This window comes from Vicia villosa, linkage group LG1, assembly GCF_029867415.1.
Source record: "Vicia villosa cultivar HV-30 ecotype Madison, WI linkage group LG1, Vvil1.0, whole genome shotgun sequence".
Taxonomy (NCBI): domain Eukaryota; kingdom Viridiplantae; phylum Streptophyta; class Magnoliopsida; order Fabales; family Fabaceae; genus Vicia; species Vicia villosa.
In genome coordinates, this window is record NC_081180.1 from 34,588,408 (window position 1) to 34,601,377 (window position 12,970).

General features: G+C 37.9%; 3 protein-coding genes across 3 annotated transcripts; 1 reads left to right on the top strand and 2 right to left on the bottom strand.

Annotated features, from left to right (window-relative positions):
• Nucleotides 1-907: 907 nt before the first annotated feature.
• On the top strand, nt 908-2,280 carry LOC131633799 (uncharacterized). The gene is made up of 2 exons (XM_058904486.1): nt 908-1,856; nt 1,954-2,280. Exons 1-2 carry the CDS (start codon nt 1,176-1,178, stop codon nt 2,242-2,244), a joined length of 972 nt encoding a protein of 323 aa, XP_058760469.1. The 5' UTR covers nt 908-1,175; the 3' UTR covers nt 2,245-2,280.
• An 870-nt stretch (nt 2,281-3,150) lies between these two features.
• On the bottom strand, nt 3,151-5,618 carry LOC131633806 (nudix hydrolase 19, chloroplastic-like). Its single transcript, XM_058904493.1, has 6 exons — nt 5,034-5,618; nt 4,790-4,930; nt 4,587-4,691; nt 4,342-4,441; nt 3,949-4,041; nt 3,151-3,637 (listed from the first exon to the last, which is right to left on the bottom strand). Exons 1-6 carry the CDS (start codon nt 5,511-5,513, stop codon nt 3,393-3,395), a joined length of 1,164 nt encoding a protein of 387 aa, XP_058760476.1. The 5' UTR covers nt 5,514-5,618; the 3' UTR covers nt 3,151-3,392.
• Nucleotides 5,619-9,455: 3,837 nt separating this feature from the next.
• On the bottom strand, nt 9,456-12,383 carry LOC131604119 (zinc finger CCCH domain-containing protein 39-like). Its single transcript, XM_058876609.1, has 2 exons — nt 11,346-12,383; nt 9,456-10,276 (listed from the first exon to the last, which is right to left on the bottom strand). Exons 1-2 carry the CDS (start codon nt 12,106-12,108, stop codon nt 10,035-10,037), a joined length of 1,005 nt encoding a protein of 334 aa, XP_058732592.1. The 5' UTR covers nt 12,109-12,383; the 3' UTR covers nt 9,456-10,034.
• Nucleotides 12,384-12,970: the final 587 nt, after the last annotated feature.

Sequence of the window (12,970 nt, forward strand, 5' to 3'; positions counted from 1 at the left end):
TCATTTCTACTTTTTCTTTATTAAGTTTTTCTAAATTTTATTAATTTTTAGGGCCCAATATCTTTTTGTTGCCCATTACTTCATTGTTAAAATTGCAATGTCTTAAAGTGTTATATAAACTATTTCACTTGGAGAAAGGTTTTCGATGTGGGACTTCAATACTTTACTAATAACAACTGCAATATAATTAAATATTGCTTGCTTCTCCTTCTGCCATATCATTAAGCATCACAAAGTCTGGAAATTACCCATTACATATTAGAAATCTTGCATGCATGTGTTTTGATCAAGGTGGAAATGGCTTCGGCTGAGAAAGTTTTTTAGTCAATGCAGGAGCTCTTTGATTGATGGTTATGTGAAGGTTGGAGAGTGCAGGGAAGCTATGGCCATCTTATAACTACTTTAAGATAGCCATGTACATACATGGATCGTGCATGACTCGTTTCAACAAAAGGCATGGAAAGGAAAATTGCTTTTCATTTTCTATCAATTACGAGGTTCTTGAAAATGATAGGTTGTGCAAGCAGTGACTCAGTGAGGAAGAAAAGAGCAACCTTGTTTGCTTGTTGCAGAGAAACTCGGAGCAGAGTTGTTTGTTGTTGAATCATGGAAAGTTTGAACAACACACATCACATATTGGTTTTGATTCCCACATCGATTTCCACTAAATAAACATTAGTGTTTATAAAAGAAGTGATGCGTAGAATCTTATGAATTAAAAACAAGCTTAGTGACTGGGCCGCCTCTTATACATAAAGAGCTAATGGCCCAAAGTTATATTTTTAAAATTTAAAATTAAAAAAAAAACAATTTATTACAAATATTAATAAAATTTATTTAAGAAAATCTAAAAAACTATTAATAAAAAAAAGTTAAATAAAAAATTAAATAAATTTCACGTGTCATAGATCCTGTTGTAGGGAATCTGTCATAGAAACTGATGTCAGCTAGTGTACCGCTTTCTTCACGGTTCATTGGAAGCCTAACACTCAAATCCATCAAATCCCCATCAACAGTTCTGGATTTTAGTGCTGTGTTGATACAAAACTTTCATGTGCACCTGTTAACTTTTCACTGGTAGAGATTACAAAACTGCTGGAAGAAACAACATATATATAGATATTCAAGAATCATTCAGGAAAGTAAAACATCTTATATAAACCTGGTTGTTAGATATGGTAAATAGGAGCATAGTGATGTCCATACAGACACTGAATCATCCCTCATTTCTGGTTGGTGTTGTCTTTAGAAACCGAACTCATACTCAATACAGAACAAGATTGTTGAATTCAACTGTATCTTCAGTTTTTCTTAGTGATGATAGTGGAAATTTTGAGGAACTAAGATCATCAAATTCATGCGTCATGCTAAGCCAACAAAACACTGTTGGTGTTATAGGAGGAGTATCAGTTTTATCAACTCTTGTTTTCTTGGAAAAACTAGCTTGCTGGAGTTCAAGGAATGGTAAACAATGTCCACCTTTTGTTGTCTGCAGTGATCCTGTGTTGAGCAAGGCGCTTTCGTTACACGGTTCTTTTCCTTCTACAAGGAACAGAATGGACCGCATCAAATTGAATCAAGAGCTGATGATTGAGAATTTGCGGCACAAGAGAAACATTCTTCACCAATCCGGAGCTCGCGGTTTGGCCTTGCCTTGTCATCTGTCACATGCTTGGCACAGTGAAATTTCACAAGACAGTTCTCTACCTTTTCTTCATGTTGGTGACTGTGTGGCCATGGAACTCAAGAATGCTAAGATGAAACCAATTCATGCTGCGAATACCGTGAGGATTGGACTGCTCACTACAGATTCAGCCTTTGTAGTTTGTTATTACAAGGATAAGCTTCAAAATCAGGTATTTCAGATGATGTTTTCTTTCTCTTATGCCTATCAGTAATCCAAATACTTTGCAAGCTTAGTATTATTAGTAGCTATAAGTTTTTGTTTTCCAGGGTTTTGAAGTAGTATTGCTAGACAAAGAGACAGAGGAACACATACTAATTCCTGCAATGGAGGCTTTTCAGAGAAAAGACAGAGAAGGTGCAAGGAATTTGCTGAGAATTGCAATCCATGTTCTTTTGGTAAGGGGAGTGAATGTGGTGATTCTGGCATCTGATGATTTGCTAGGGATTCTCCCTCACAATGATCCTATTCTTAGGAAATGTATAGATCCCATGGATGCTTTGGCTAGATCAATTATAAATTGGGCAGAAACAACAGCAAAGGTACCTGGGGGATTTTAGCTTTCCTTTTTTCAAAATTCTTGGAGCACATCTGTAGAAGAAAACAGCTCCATGTGAGTGGACCCAAATACTATCCAATAGACGGGATCTGATCCTCTCCTCTCATTTTCCTCTCAGTTTCTCTCCTAAGTGTCTTAATTTCACTCTCTTTTTTCAAAGGAAAATGATTTTTTAAGAAAGAGAGAGATAGAGAACTAGGAGAGAAATGGAGAGAAAAAAAATGAAAGAGAGGATCCAAAATGCTAATAGACCTATTACCCCGTCATCTGTCCATTCTCCACATCACTACTCTTCCCTTTTTCTGCTGTAGAGGCATTAGAGGACCATGAAAACACTTTCTCAAAGAATCTGATTCACAGCAGTTCTACTCGGTTCAACAACTACAAAATCGTTAGATTGAAGATAATTTTTCTTTTCCTTTGATCCAGAGGTTCTGTAGGTGTTGCACTGTGTACAACACTTGGCAAGGGAATTTTCATAGAACAATAAACAAATTGCTATGTAATTTATAGTGGAAATTGGATTTTGCATCACCTGCATGAATAACATGATAGGTGTAGTGTGTATGTGGTTATTCTATTTTTAAGAAAAATGGAAAAGAGAAAAAATTAAGTAATTTAAATGTCACTGATGATAATTTTACACCAACTCATAAGAGATTTGAATTCTGTCCTTTGAGGTTACAAGCACACTCTTAGTACCACTAAGCATTTGAAACTGTTGCAGAGTATTGCAGATTTAAGTAGCAGTTTAACATAAAATCATTCGCTGATGGCGAAACATCATGTTCTTCAGTGTTTCTTAGATATAGCAGTATGACACAAACTCTGAAATACTACATCATTTGCCAATTAATAATAAATCTGGAAAATGTGAAGAATGTAGTCTCCAATTATGAGCGGTGCATGAAAAAATAGTGTAAAAACAAATAGTGAAACTCTCCCAAATGAGGAGTGTAATTTACAAACAGTTCAATGACAACTTTACATCAACAGAAAAATGATCCATAACACTACTAGATATCTTTATTCCAATAGAGACATTGGAAAAAGAATTTCAGCCACCCTAAAGAATTTGTCATGGAATCAATAGGTTTTATTTCGGTAAATATGGACTGAATAGTTTTCTTTGAAATGCATCAACACAATTTAATGGGCATTTTGATCTGAGAAGGCCCAAGAGGAAATAAGGTGGTGGGCTATTGCAAAAGGTCCAGGAACAAATATTGGAGCATGTTCACTACTTTCCACGTTGAAATCTCCAGCCAAGCTCCTACTCTTTTCTACTCCCTTGCATATTTGTTCTACCTTTGATGCTGCTGTTCTTTGGGCTTTTTTATATTCGGCCAACGTTAATGCTTTTCGTATGTCTTCTCTACTGAACCACTTCACATCTATATAAGAAAATTGCAAAATCAGACTATAAACAAATACAAAGGATATGGGAAACTTCCATGCGAAAATAAATGAAAATAATCTGCATAAGTTCATAACTAAAAGAAAATACTTGCATACACCTCATGAGTGTAGCCCAGAATTCATCCATGGCACAAACATACACATAATGTATGTAACTCTGTCTCACTTATAAATAACTTTTTAACAAGTTACCTCATTACTTGAAGTCATTTATGCAAATAAAGGACAAAATGAAGGATTAGATGGTAAGTAGGGGAGTATGATTAAACAAAGGAGATTAACATACCTTCTAACTCTTTCTTGTCCACAATTATTTCGCGGGATTTTGCATATGCGAAGAACCCAACCATCAGCTGGCATGGAATGCTATTTGAACCAACTAGCAACATAGGCAAGATATAAATGATAACATTAATAAACAAGTGGGGAAATATATTGATAAATTCAACAAGAAAAATAGTATAACTATAAGACACATCTAATTGTGTTGATTCTTAACCTATACTATGTTAACTCGTCTAATTGTATGAAATTGACAAAGGATTGTCTATCATTTTCTATCACAATGTTAACTCAACTCCACAATCACATGTGTCTCAAAAGCAAACAACAGCGAAATAATAAAATTATAAAAGCATAGGGTTAAAACTAATGTTAAGCAATGTAGCATAAACCATACGGGGCCATGGCTGAGAACTGTGATATACAACTTCTCCCACTTCAATACGACTCTCTTCCCAAGTTTCTCTTCTTACAGCTTCCTCCAAGCTTTCTCCTTGCTAGAAACAACAAGATGATACAAACTAATAAGAAATTTATATACATGGAGAAAGAGAAAAGACAAAAGACTAAACAAGTACACAACAAGGAAATTCTCAAGTCCCTAAAAAACGAGGATTCCTTAAATATGGTTAAAACACGCACCTCTGCGAAACCAGCCAAGCAGCTCCACACTCGAGAAATAACCTTCGGTCGTGTACCCAAGAGGACGCAGTCATTCTCTCTATCAATCACAAGCATAATTACCACCTAGTAGACAAATAAAGCAAGCAAAACATCAATAAAAAACACTAATGAGTGATGACCATGCCATTCATAAAATCAAGACAGAACAAAAAACAACAAACCGGGTCAACACGGGGATAAATCCTTTTCTTGCAAGAGTCATTAGAACATTGCTTCCGTCTCCCAGCTTCGACAGAAACAGTTTTCTTTCCACAATGTCCACAGAATTGAGAAATATTATGCCATTCTAGCAGTGCCTTAGCCTGTCCAAGCCAAACCAGTAATAATCAGGAAGTTGCATTGACATTCATAGACTAATCTAAAGCACAATAATTTGATAAAAAAGTAACAAAATACCTAACTTACTTGACCAGCAATAGCTAGGTTTTGCATTGCTTTGATATCTTCCCAATCGGTGGCCACCATGAGAGTTCGGAGCTCTACGAACCGCGATCCCACGTTGGGATCGGTACCCAATTTAGGTACCTTAGCGGAAACATCGATTGCCCAGTAAACAGCGTCGTCCTCTGCAGACGAACCCAAGTACACCAATGAGTCTCCATTCAGCTTGGCACCTGAACTTTTGAAGATGGCTTTAAGATCGTCCAAACTGATCCAAGCCAGATGCCAAATCGGCGGCGAGTGATCGGAGCCAACGGAGGAAGAGGCTAGAGGACTTCCGTTTCTGAACGGAAGTACCTTGAAATTGGGAGAAGGAGGAGAAGGATTGTTTTGTAGAATTATGGTGTTGAGGGATTTGAGAGCGGCGGAGGGTGAAAGTTGATCGGCGGGAATTGATCTTAGAGGGTTTCCGGCGAAGGCATGATGGTGTAAGTTTATGGACATGGCGGTTTCTGATGGACGAAGTTTGAGAAATTGTTTTGGAGAAAAGATTGATGAAGAAGAATTGAGGAGGAAAATGTTGAAATGTGGTGTTTTCAAAAAGTGCAATTGGAAAGGAAGGATTAGTGTATATGGTAATGACACGTCAACCTTTTTAATTTTGGGTCCCATTTAGGAGTTGAAATATAATGTGCCGTACTAATCTTTGCCAAATTTGAGGCTCACTGATAAAAAAAATTTAAAGGTAATTTTATCGTTAGGCTTATTTTTATATGAGAATTTTTTTATTGCCCTCCTCTCTTTTTTTTTACCTTCGCTGAAATTTTGTAATTGTTTTTTTATTTCGGAAATTCATTTTTGAAATTGAAAAAAAGACTGATTTTGTAGATGCATTTTCGAAGTCATTTTTTTTACATAAAAAAAAAATTCGAAAATGTATTTCCGAAAAAATGCGCATTTTTGTTGTTTAAACAAAACAACCTCCCACCCAAAATCATTTACCCTAAATCATTCAAAATCCAAAAATTCGTCTGAACCAGTTGCATAACCACCAAAGGCAAATTTAAAGACCATCAAAGACTACTCCAAAGGCTCTTAAACTACTTCTAAAGCACCTCCAACAACATCTCAAATCTGTATGTTTTCTAAACTTTCAATTTAGGATTGACATTGATATTAGGGGTGTTATAGTGTAGTTCATTTAAGTTATTACATGTCACTTGTGTTGTTTAGATAGACAAATTGAGATTTTGATGCACTTAGGGCAAACTTTTGGATTTTCTGCAAAAATGGTGTCGCAGGTGTTTTCGGAAGTGCATTTCCGAAAATACCTCCATGACCAGTTTCAGAAATGCATTTCCAAAGTTGACCCAAATGTTTTTTTTGTTGATTGTTTAGCCTTCTAACCTGTTCGCTTATGGATTTCAATTGTTTCAAGAAAATGGCGGGCAACCCAGCTAGAATTAGACAGGGGAGAGAGACACAGACAGCGTCGGCTAGACGCGAGCGGGCGGCGCATCTTGTATCGACGCGGGGACGGGGTAGAGTACGAGCACTCACCAGACAGATGAGCCTGGTTCCTAGTCTGGATCGAGGAGTCGGCTGGCTCGGGTATCTTCTTCCCGTCAGGAGGAGGTACAGGAGGAGGAGGTGAGATACCAGGAGGCGGAGGAGGAGATACCTGATGCTGATCCTCCACACGGGGAGGAGGAGGAGGAGGGCTACCCGGGAGGGCCTAGGGACACGTCCATGCTGAATTCCTACCACGAGCACGTCGCTCGACGTGTCTCGGAGGGAGAGGTATTTTTTATAATTTATCCGACTTTATTATTTAACCGTTTTTTATTTAGCTTTTTATTCCACATTTTCTTAACAGTTTAATTAACAATGTTTTTTGTTTTTGTTGTAACAGGAAAGGCCGACTTTAAAAATGGTGAACCACGCGTGGAAGATTTTTGGTCTCTTTAAACCAGAGGCGCAGTGGTTTATTGATGCGATGACTGCTTCCGGGCTAGGTGGGTTGTGCATGACCGTGTATACCACCATCAGCCACGACATGCAGGGGGATTTTGTGGAGCGGTGGCATAGGGAGACGTCTTCTTTCCACTTACCGGTTGGGGAGATGACGATCACCTTGCATGATGTGCATTGTCTTCTCCACTTGCCGATTAGGGGGGTGCTGCTGAACCATTCCCGGATCCGGAGGGTCGATGCGATCGAGTGGATGGGGATCTATCCGGTTCTCCACATTGAGCGATCTGTATGAGCACCACTTGGTGGCGGCAGCCGATTTTGAGGAGGCGGGTAACGACCTATTTATGGAGTATCATCTTGTCTGCGCTCTTCGGTGCTGATTCATGTTTTTGGTATGCAATACACTCTTTGTGGACAAGAGTGCAAGATACGTCGACGTGACCTACCTCCGCTACTTCATGGACATGACTATCATTCACCAGTGGAACTAGGGGTCAGCTATTCTGATATACATATACCAGAAGCTGAATGAAGCCTCCAACTGGAGGACCAGGCAGATGACCGGATCCGCCACACTCCTGACGATACGTTTCATTTTAATTGTTTCACATTTATTTATGGTTCGTATTCATTTTTAATACATTATCGTGTTTGTGTTTCAGGGATGGATCATCTCCTACTTCCCCCACATCCACGACTTCTTCATTGATCCTGCGTACGATGACGCCATGCCCAGGGCTTCCCGACACGTTCTCAAAAGGGGGAACAATGCAGTGGGACCATATCGCGGGTACCTCGACCGCACAGCTCAAGATAACATTCGTTGGAGACCATTCAGTGACTACACTGCTGACCGCATCGCGTTATACTCTGGCTAGTTAGCATGCGGGGCCAACACCATGGTGAGGTATCTCCCTGAGCGGTGCATGCGGCAGTTTGGATATGTGCAGATGATACCGAGGTCACCGTTTGAGGTTGCTCCCGACACAGTTACCTGAGTGGAGCTCACTGCCATATTTAAGGACTGGAAGCATCATTTGGTCTCGGAGGAGTATCGTCGCATGCAGGCCACCCATGAGTGGCATTGTGTAGAGGGGTACGTGACATGGTTCTATCAGGTGTCACATCCTCTAATGACACCCGACACTCCCGGCGCTCCTAGGCCAGCATACGAGGAGATTCTGGAGAACCAGTTGGTCGAGGATGACCATGTCATTGATCTCCTGCCGATATGCCAGTAGATAGAGATGCTTGGGCGGGACGTGTTGGAGCGAGGTATCATTGATCAGGGTGGTCCAGAGGCAGTCGCCGTGGTGGAGAGAATGGTCGGTGATGCGGGCAGTGCGGCGGCATGTAGGAGGCCGAGGAGGTCCCAGGGAGTTAGGGTTAGGCATACACAGTAGGGGTTTCAGATTATTTTTCTTGGATTTTATTGTATTCGAGTTGTATTTCTTGACATTCACGTACATTTTTGCACACTATTACTATTTTATTCGGCTTGTATATATTATTCGGCTTGTATTTATTAAATTAGTATTTTATGTTGATATGTCATTTATTTTATTCGGTGTTTTCGTTTAATTAAAAATACGGGACTGTTAAGAAAAACATAAAAAAAAACACAATTTCTGCAAAATTCGGAAGTGCACTTCCGAAAACCCCCAAAAATGTGAAAAAGGTGTTTTCGGAAGTGCATCTCCGAAAACACCCTCCATTTGGCATTTTCGGAAGTGCATTTCTGAAGTCTGGAAAAATCTAAAAAAAAAATACTTCGGAGATACATCTCCGAAACAGGGGCAACTTGAGAAATTCGCTGGGGGTCACCCCATAGTGGGTCAATAAAGAAATTCTTTTTTTCTATTTGAGTTTGCATTTTCAAAAGTTTGGTCAGCATATTATCCTATATAAAAATTTATTTTATTTAAATATTTATAAATAAAAAATTCAATTAAAGTTTAGTTATATTAACAAATTCAAATTTACCTAAAAAAATTGGTCCAACAGTTTTAAAATTTATAAAAATGTGAATCATTTTAATATTTCATCAAAAATTTCAATTTAAAAATATATAAATTTCAATTGAATAATTTAAATTACTTAAAATTTTGAATTTCTTTAAAATTTCTTAATTAGGTTGTCCAAAAATACTCTAAAGTCTAAATATATTGAACAATCCCATATATCAATTATCAATTTGTATGGTCCACTAAAACATCGTATCCCACCTATCTAAGGTATCAAAAGGGTCACAATATAATGAAACTCCAATTAAATAAATACCATAGACAAAAGGTCTCCAAAATCAAATTGATCACAAACCCTTCTTTCAATTCCGCTTTTTCATATTTAAATAGTTTTCTTAAAAAAAAAAATTTGTTTATTTTTTTTTTAGAAAAATATCTTTTTGCAATAAAATAAAATAAATTAACACTATTTGTACGCTGTTTTACAAAAAAATTCATCAACCTTGAAATACTAAAATTTTCTATTGGATACTTTGGTTTCCTATCTTGTAGGATATTACTAATGACAACAAACATTCTTTGTTTAATAACAAAAATAGAACTCCATTCACACTCTAAATTAATGGTAGAGTTGCTATTAATAAAACATATAATTACTTATCCGCATTGTGTCACATGGTAGCATCTCCGGGTTGAGTATATATCTCATCGGCTAAGTGAATTTTAAATGTTAATCCGAAACAAACCAATGTAAGATATGACATATAAACAAAACATAAAAATTAATCACATTTTCATATATCAATGATGTTCACCCAACCTAGACTCCCACAAAAAATTGTTGAATTCATCGAAACACCCCTCAAACCTCAAACTGAAAAATCACACGTCAGTGACCATAAAACTGTACTAATTACTAGTAAAAAAAGCAATAAAAGGTAATTATATGAATTGACCAACATCACCAATGACCATGTTTCCAAAATTATTTGCCAATGGAGAAGAATCCTTATCAAGATGTGGACTGTTTCCAAGAGCACATAATTCAACTCAAGGCTCCCTTTGGCAAATCATGACGATTGAGAGGTTAATCATCAATCCAATCGCCATAAATACGGTTGATCTTGTTTAATTTCTTCCAAAGTAATTCCTTCTTGGCCTTCTTCTCCTCTTCCGTCACCACTGGTACATTTGCCGGTAAGGTAGTAGGTGCATTATTGACAGAATAACCTATTGTTGGTAAAGTTGGAATGACATCTTTTGCTGAATTCGCTATGGCTACTGCAGCTTCAGCTTCAATACCTCCACCAGGAATTGGAACTTGTGCCTCTGAATTGCAAAACAACCAATACTTAATGAGTTAGAAGATACACAAAAACTTTACTATACGAAAGGACAATATATTTATATTGACTGGACCATGGTTACATACTAAAATTGTCCAAATATACCAACTTGGAGTATCCAAAAATTTTAGTTGAAAAGTAATTCAAATACCTACATGTGTAATCATGATTATCTCGTACAAGTACGACGCCATAAGGATACAAGAAATAACAGTGTTGTCCGTGGCATATGGCAAAATATAACTAACTCCAAAAATACACCATATAAACACGGCCGTGGCAGACATCCCTTTACAAACTGCCTATGGAAGGTAAAATCTGCCACACCCTTTATTGCTAGATAGCCGCTATAACATAGTGGAAGTTGGAGAATCGCTATTGTTCTATGCGATATGCTAATTTTTCCCAAAATTTTGTCAAATAGACACTATAACTGTTATGTCACTATTGCATAGCAAAACACGCCATTTTTTCCATGGCCGCGCCATTTAACAACACTAATATGTTGAGCTTAGGTAAAACAGTGCTATCAATAGCAGATAGAGGATTGCGGAACCAGCCAAAAATTAGTCAAATAAACATGGTTTCGCGCCCTATGGCCACAGGCACAAAATCCCTTGAGCCATGGCATCGTTATGACGGAAATTTGACGACTTAGCAAAAAAAAAGTAATCACTAATGATAAAGGCAAGTGTCCATTACTTCAAGCAGCATCTGTTGTATAATCAAAATACCAAATGATCATCTAGAACCAGCTTTTGTTAGAACAAAAGGTGAAACCGGGTTCCATTTAATATGATCAACTACCTAAGGAAGACACTTTTTGTGGAGACAAGGCAAAGGGGCAACAAGAGGAGGGTCAAGTTTATCCAAAACCAAACATGAAAACATCATACACAACAAAAACAACATATATTCAAACACTGTAATTTGTACATCATATCACAGAAAATATGCTTCTACATATCATCACCAAAATAAAAAATAAAAACAGTTTTTTTATAATTAAACAAAACAATATAGTGTGATCATATGATAAAAAACCATATTACCTGCATCTGCATGAACATAGTGACAGTTATCACCAAAGGGACAGCTCCCGGTATTCATCCACTTGTGACAAATCTTAGTCTTCCAATAAGTGCCCCTTGCTGGCATAGTCCCAGCCCTATTGCCTCCCAAATTATTAAAAGTTGCAATACTGATTGCAGAGGACTCTCTTGTTTCACAAGAGTCGTCCCTAAACATAGCAGGATCCTCATGAAGAAAGTTACACTTATCACCATAAGGACATTCCTCCCCATTGTAATACTTCTTGCAAAGTTTCATCTCGTGAATGATTTTCTGATCATCATTCCAATTCCTGCCCAATTGCATCCGTTCTTCAGTGGGAATGACTTTCTGATCATCATTCGAATTCCCGCCCAATTGCATACGAGGACGGACAAGCTCCTGCCAGTTTGGGGGTGGCTTCCTTATCTCGTCAACCCCATGAGCAAAGGTACAATTTTCACCGTTTCTACAGGTGCCAAACCCGAACTTGGTACAAATGCGGGTCTTGAAGAAAATGTTGCCCGTTGGTCTGTTTGGTGGAGGGTGATTCATCCTTGGAGGAGGGCCCGTGATTGTATTGGAATGGCTGTTGTCAGACATTCTTGGCCTTTTGAAGGAATGGGAAATATCCATGGTTGAACCCGGTTCAAATCGTTCATTGTTCATTGGAAATTGAGGCCTCACTTCAATGGCGTCGCTGGACGAGGAGGCGAATTGCGGTGGTGACATCCTAGAGGTTGGAACATTGTATGGATAACTCATGGCTACAGATGAAACAAAAAAAACTATAAAATTCAGTGAAATTTTGAGTCTCTTTGATTTGACTATCGTTGATCAATGAGATCAACATTCAGAGAAATTTAAGAACTGAATTCAAAACTTGTATTAAGAACAAAATAGTGACATGCAATGTGGATCAAATAATGAAACGATCAATGCAAAAGACTGACCTAGATGAGAATATTGGGAGAAAAGATTATGGGATGATCGAGGTTTGGTTTTTTTTTTTTTAGGTTTGAGTGGCGTTAGTTTAAAAAGAATGAAAAATATATATAGGGGGCAGTTTCAGGGTTTAAGGTTTGTTTTTTTTTTTTGACAAAAGCAAACTTAACGCATTTCATTCAAGATAATAGATTGAATACAATGAGGAATCATGTTTATGACACTACGTCTAGACCAAGAATTGGCCGCCTTCGCAAGGGAGTGGGCAACCGAATTCGCTTGACGTTTTACGAACTTCACCTCGAAGTTTGAAGAAATATGTAACAAGTTTCTAATGGACATAATAATTAAACTAAACTCAGAATCACCCTTTTGATTAGAGTGGATGGCTTGAACCACATGTTGAGCGTCGCTTTCGAAGATGACATTTTCTAAACGTAGAGCTATAGCACTTTCAATAGCTTCTTTAATGGCCGAAGCTTCCGCTTCAAGAATGGAGAAAGTACCAATATCCCAAGCAACACCTGCAACAATGAAATTTCCACTTTTATCACGTACACACCAACCTTTATTAGTTGTTCCACACTGTTTATTAAACCCCGCATCCACGTTGCACTTTAACCATCCTTCCGGTGGCGGGTTCCAACTAATGACATGATGAGGATTTTCATTTCTCTCCTGA

Coding starts and splice junctions, on each gene's coding strand:
- LOC131633799 (XM_058904486.1), top strand. CDS start 1,176: ATGGTAAATAGGAGCATAGTGATGTCCATACAGACACTGAATCATCCC. Junction 1,857..1,953: donor AGGATAAGCTTCAAAATCAG/GTATTTCAGATG, acceptor TTTGTTTTCCAG/GGTTTTGAAGTAGTATTGCT.
- LOC131633806 (XM_058904493.1), bottom strand. CDS start 5,513: ATGTCCATAAACTTACACCATCATGCCTTCGCCGGAAACCCTCTAAGA. Junction 4,692..4,789: donor TTTATCCCCGTGTTGACCCG/GTTTGTTGTTTT, acceptor TTTGTCTACTAG/GTGGTAATTATGCTTGTGAT. Junction 4,442..4,586: donor GCTTGGCTGGTTTCGCAGAG/GTGCGTGTTTTA, acceptor TGTTGTTTCTAG/CAAGGAGAAAGCTTGGAGGA.
- LOC131604119 (XM_058876609.1), bottom strand. CDS start 12,108: ATGAGTTATCCATACAATGTTCCAACCTCTAGGATGTCACCACCGCAA. Junction 10,277..11,345: donor CTATGTTCATGCAGATGCAG/GTAATATGGTTT, acceptor TTTGCAATTCAG/AGGCACAAGTTCCAATTCCT.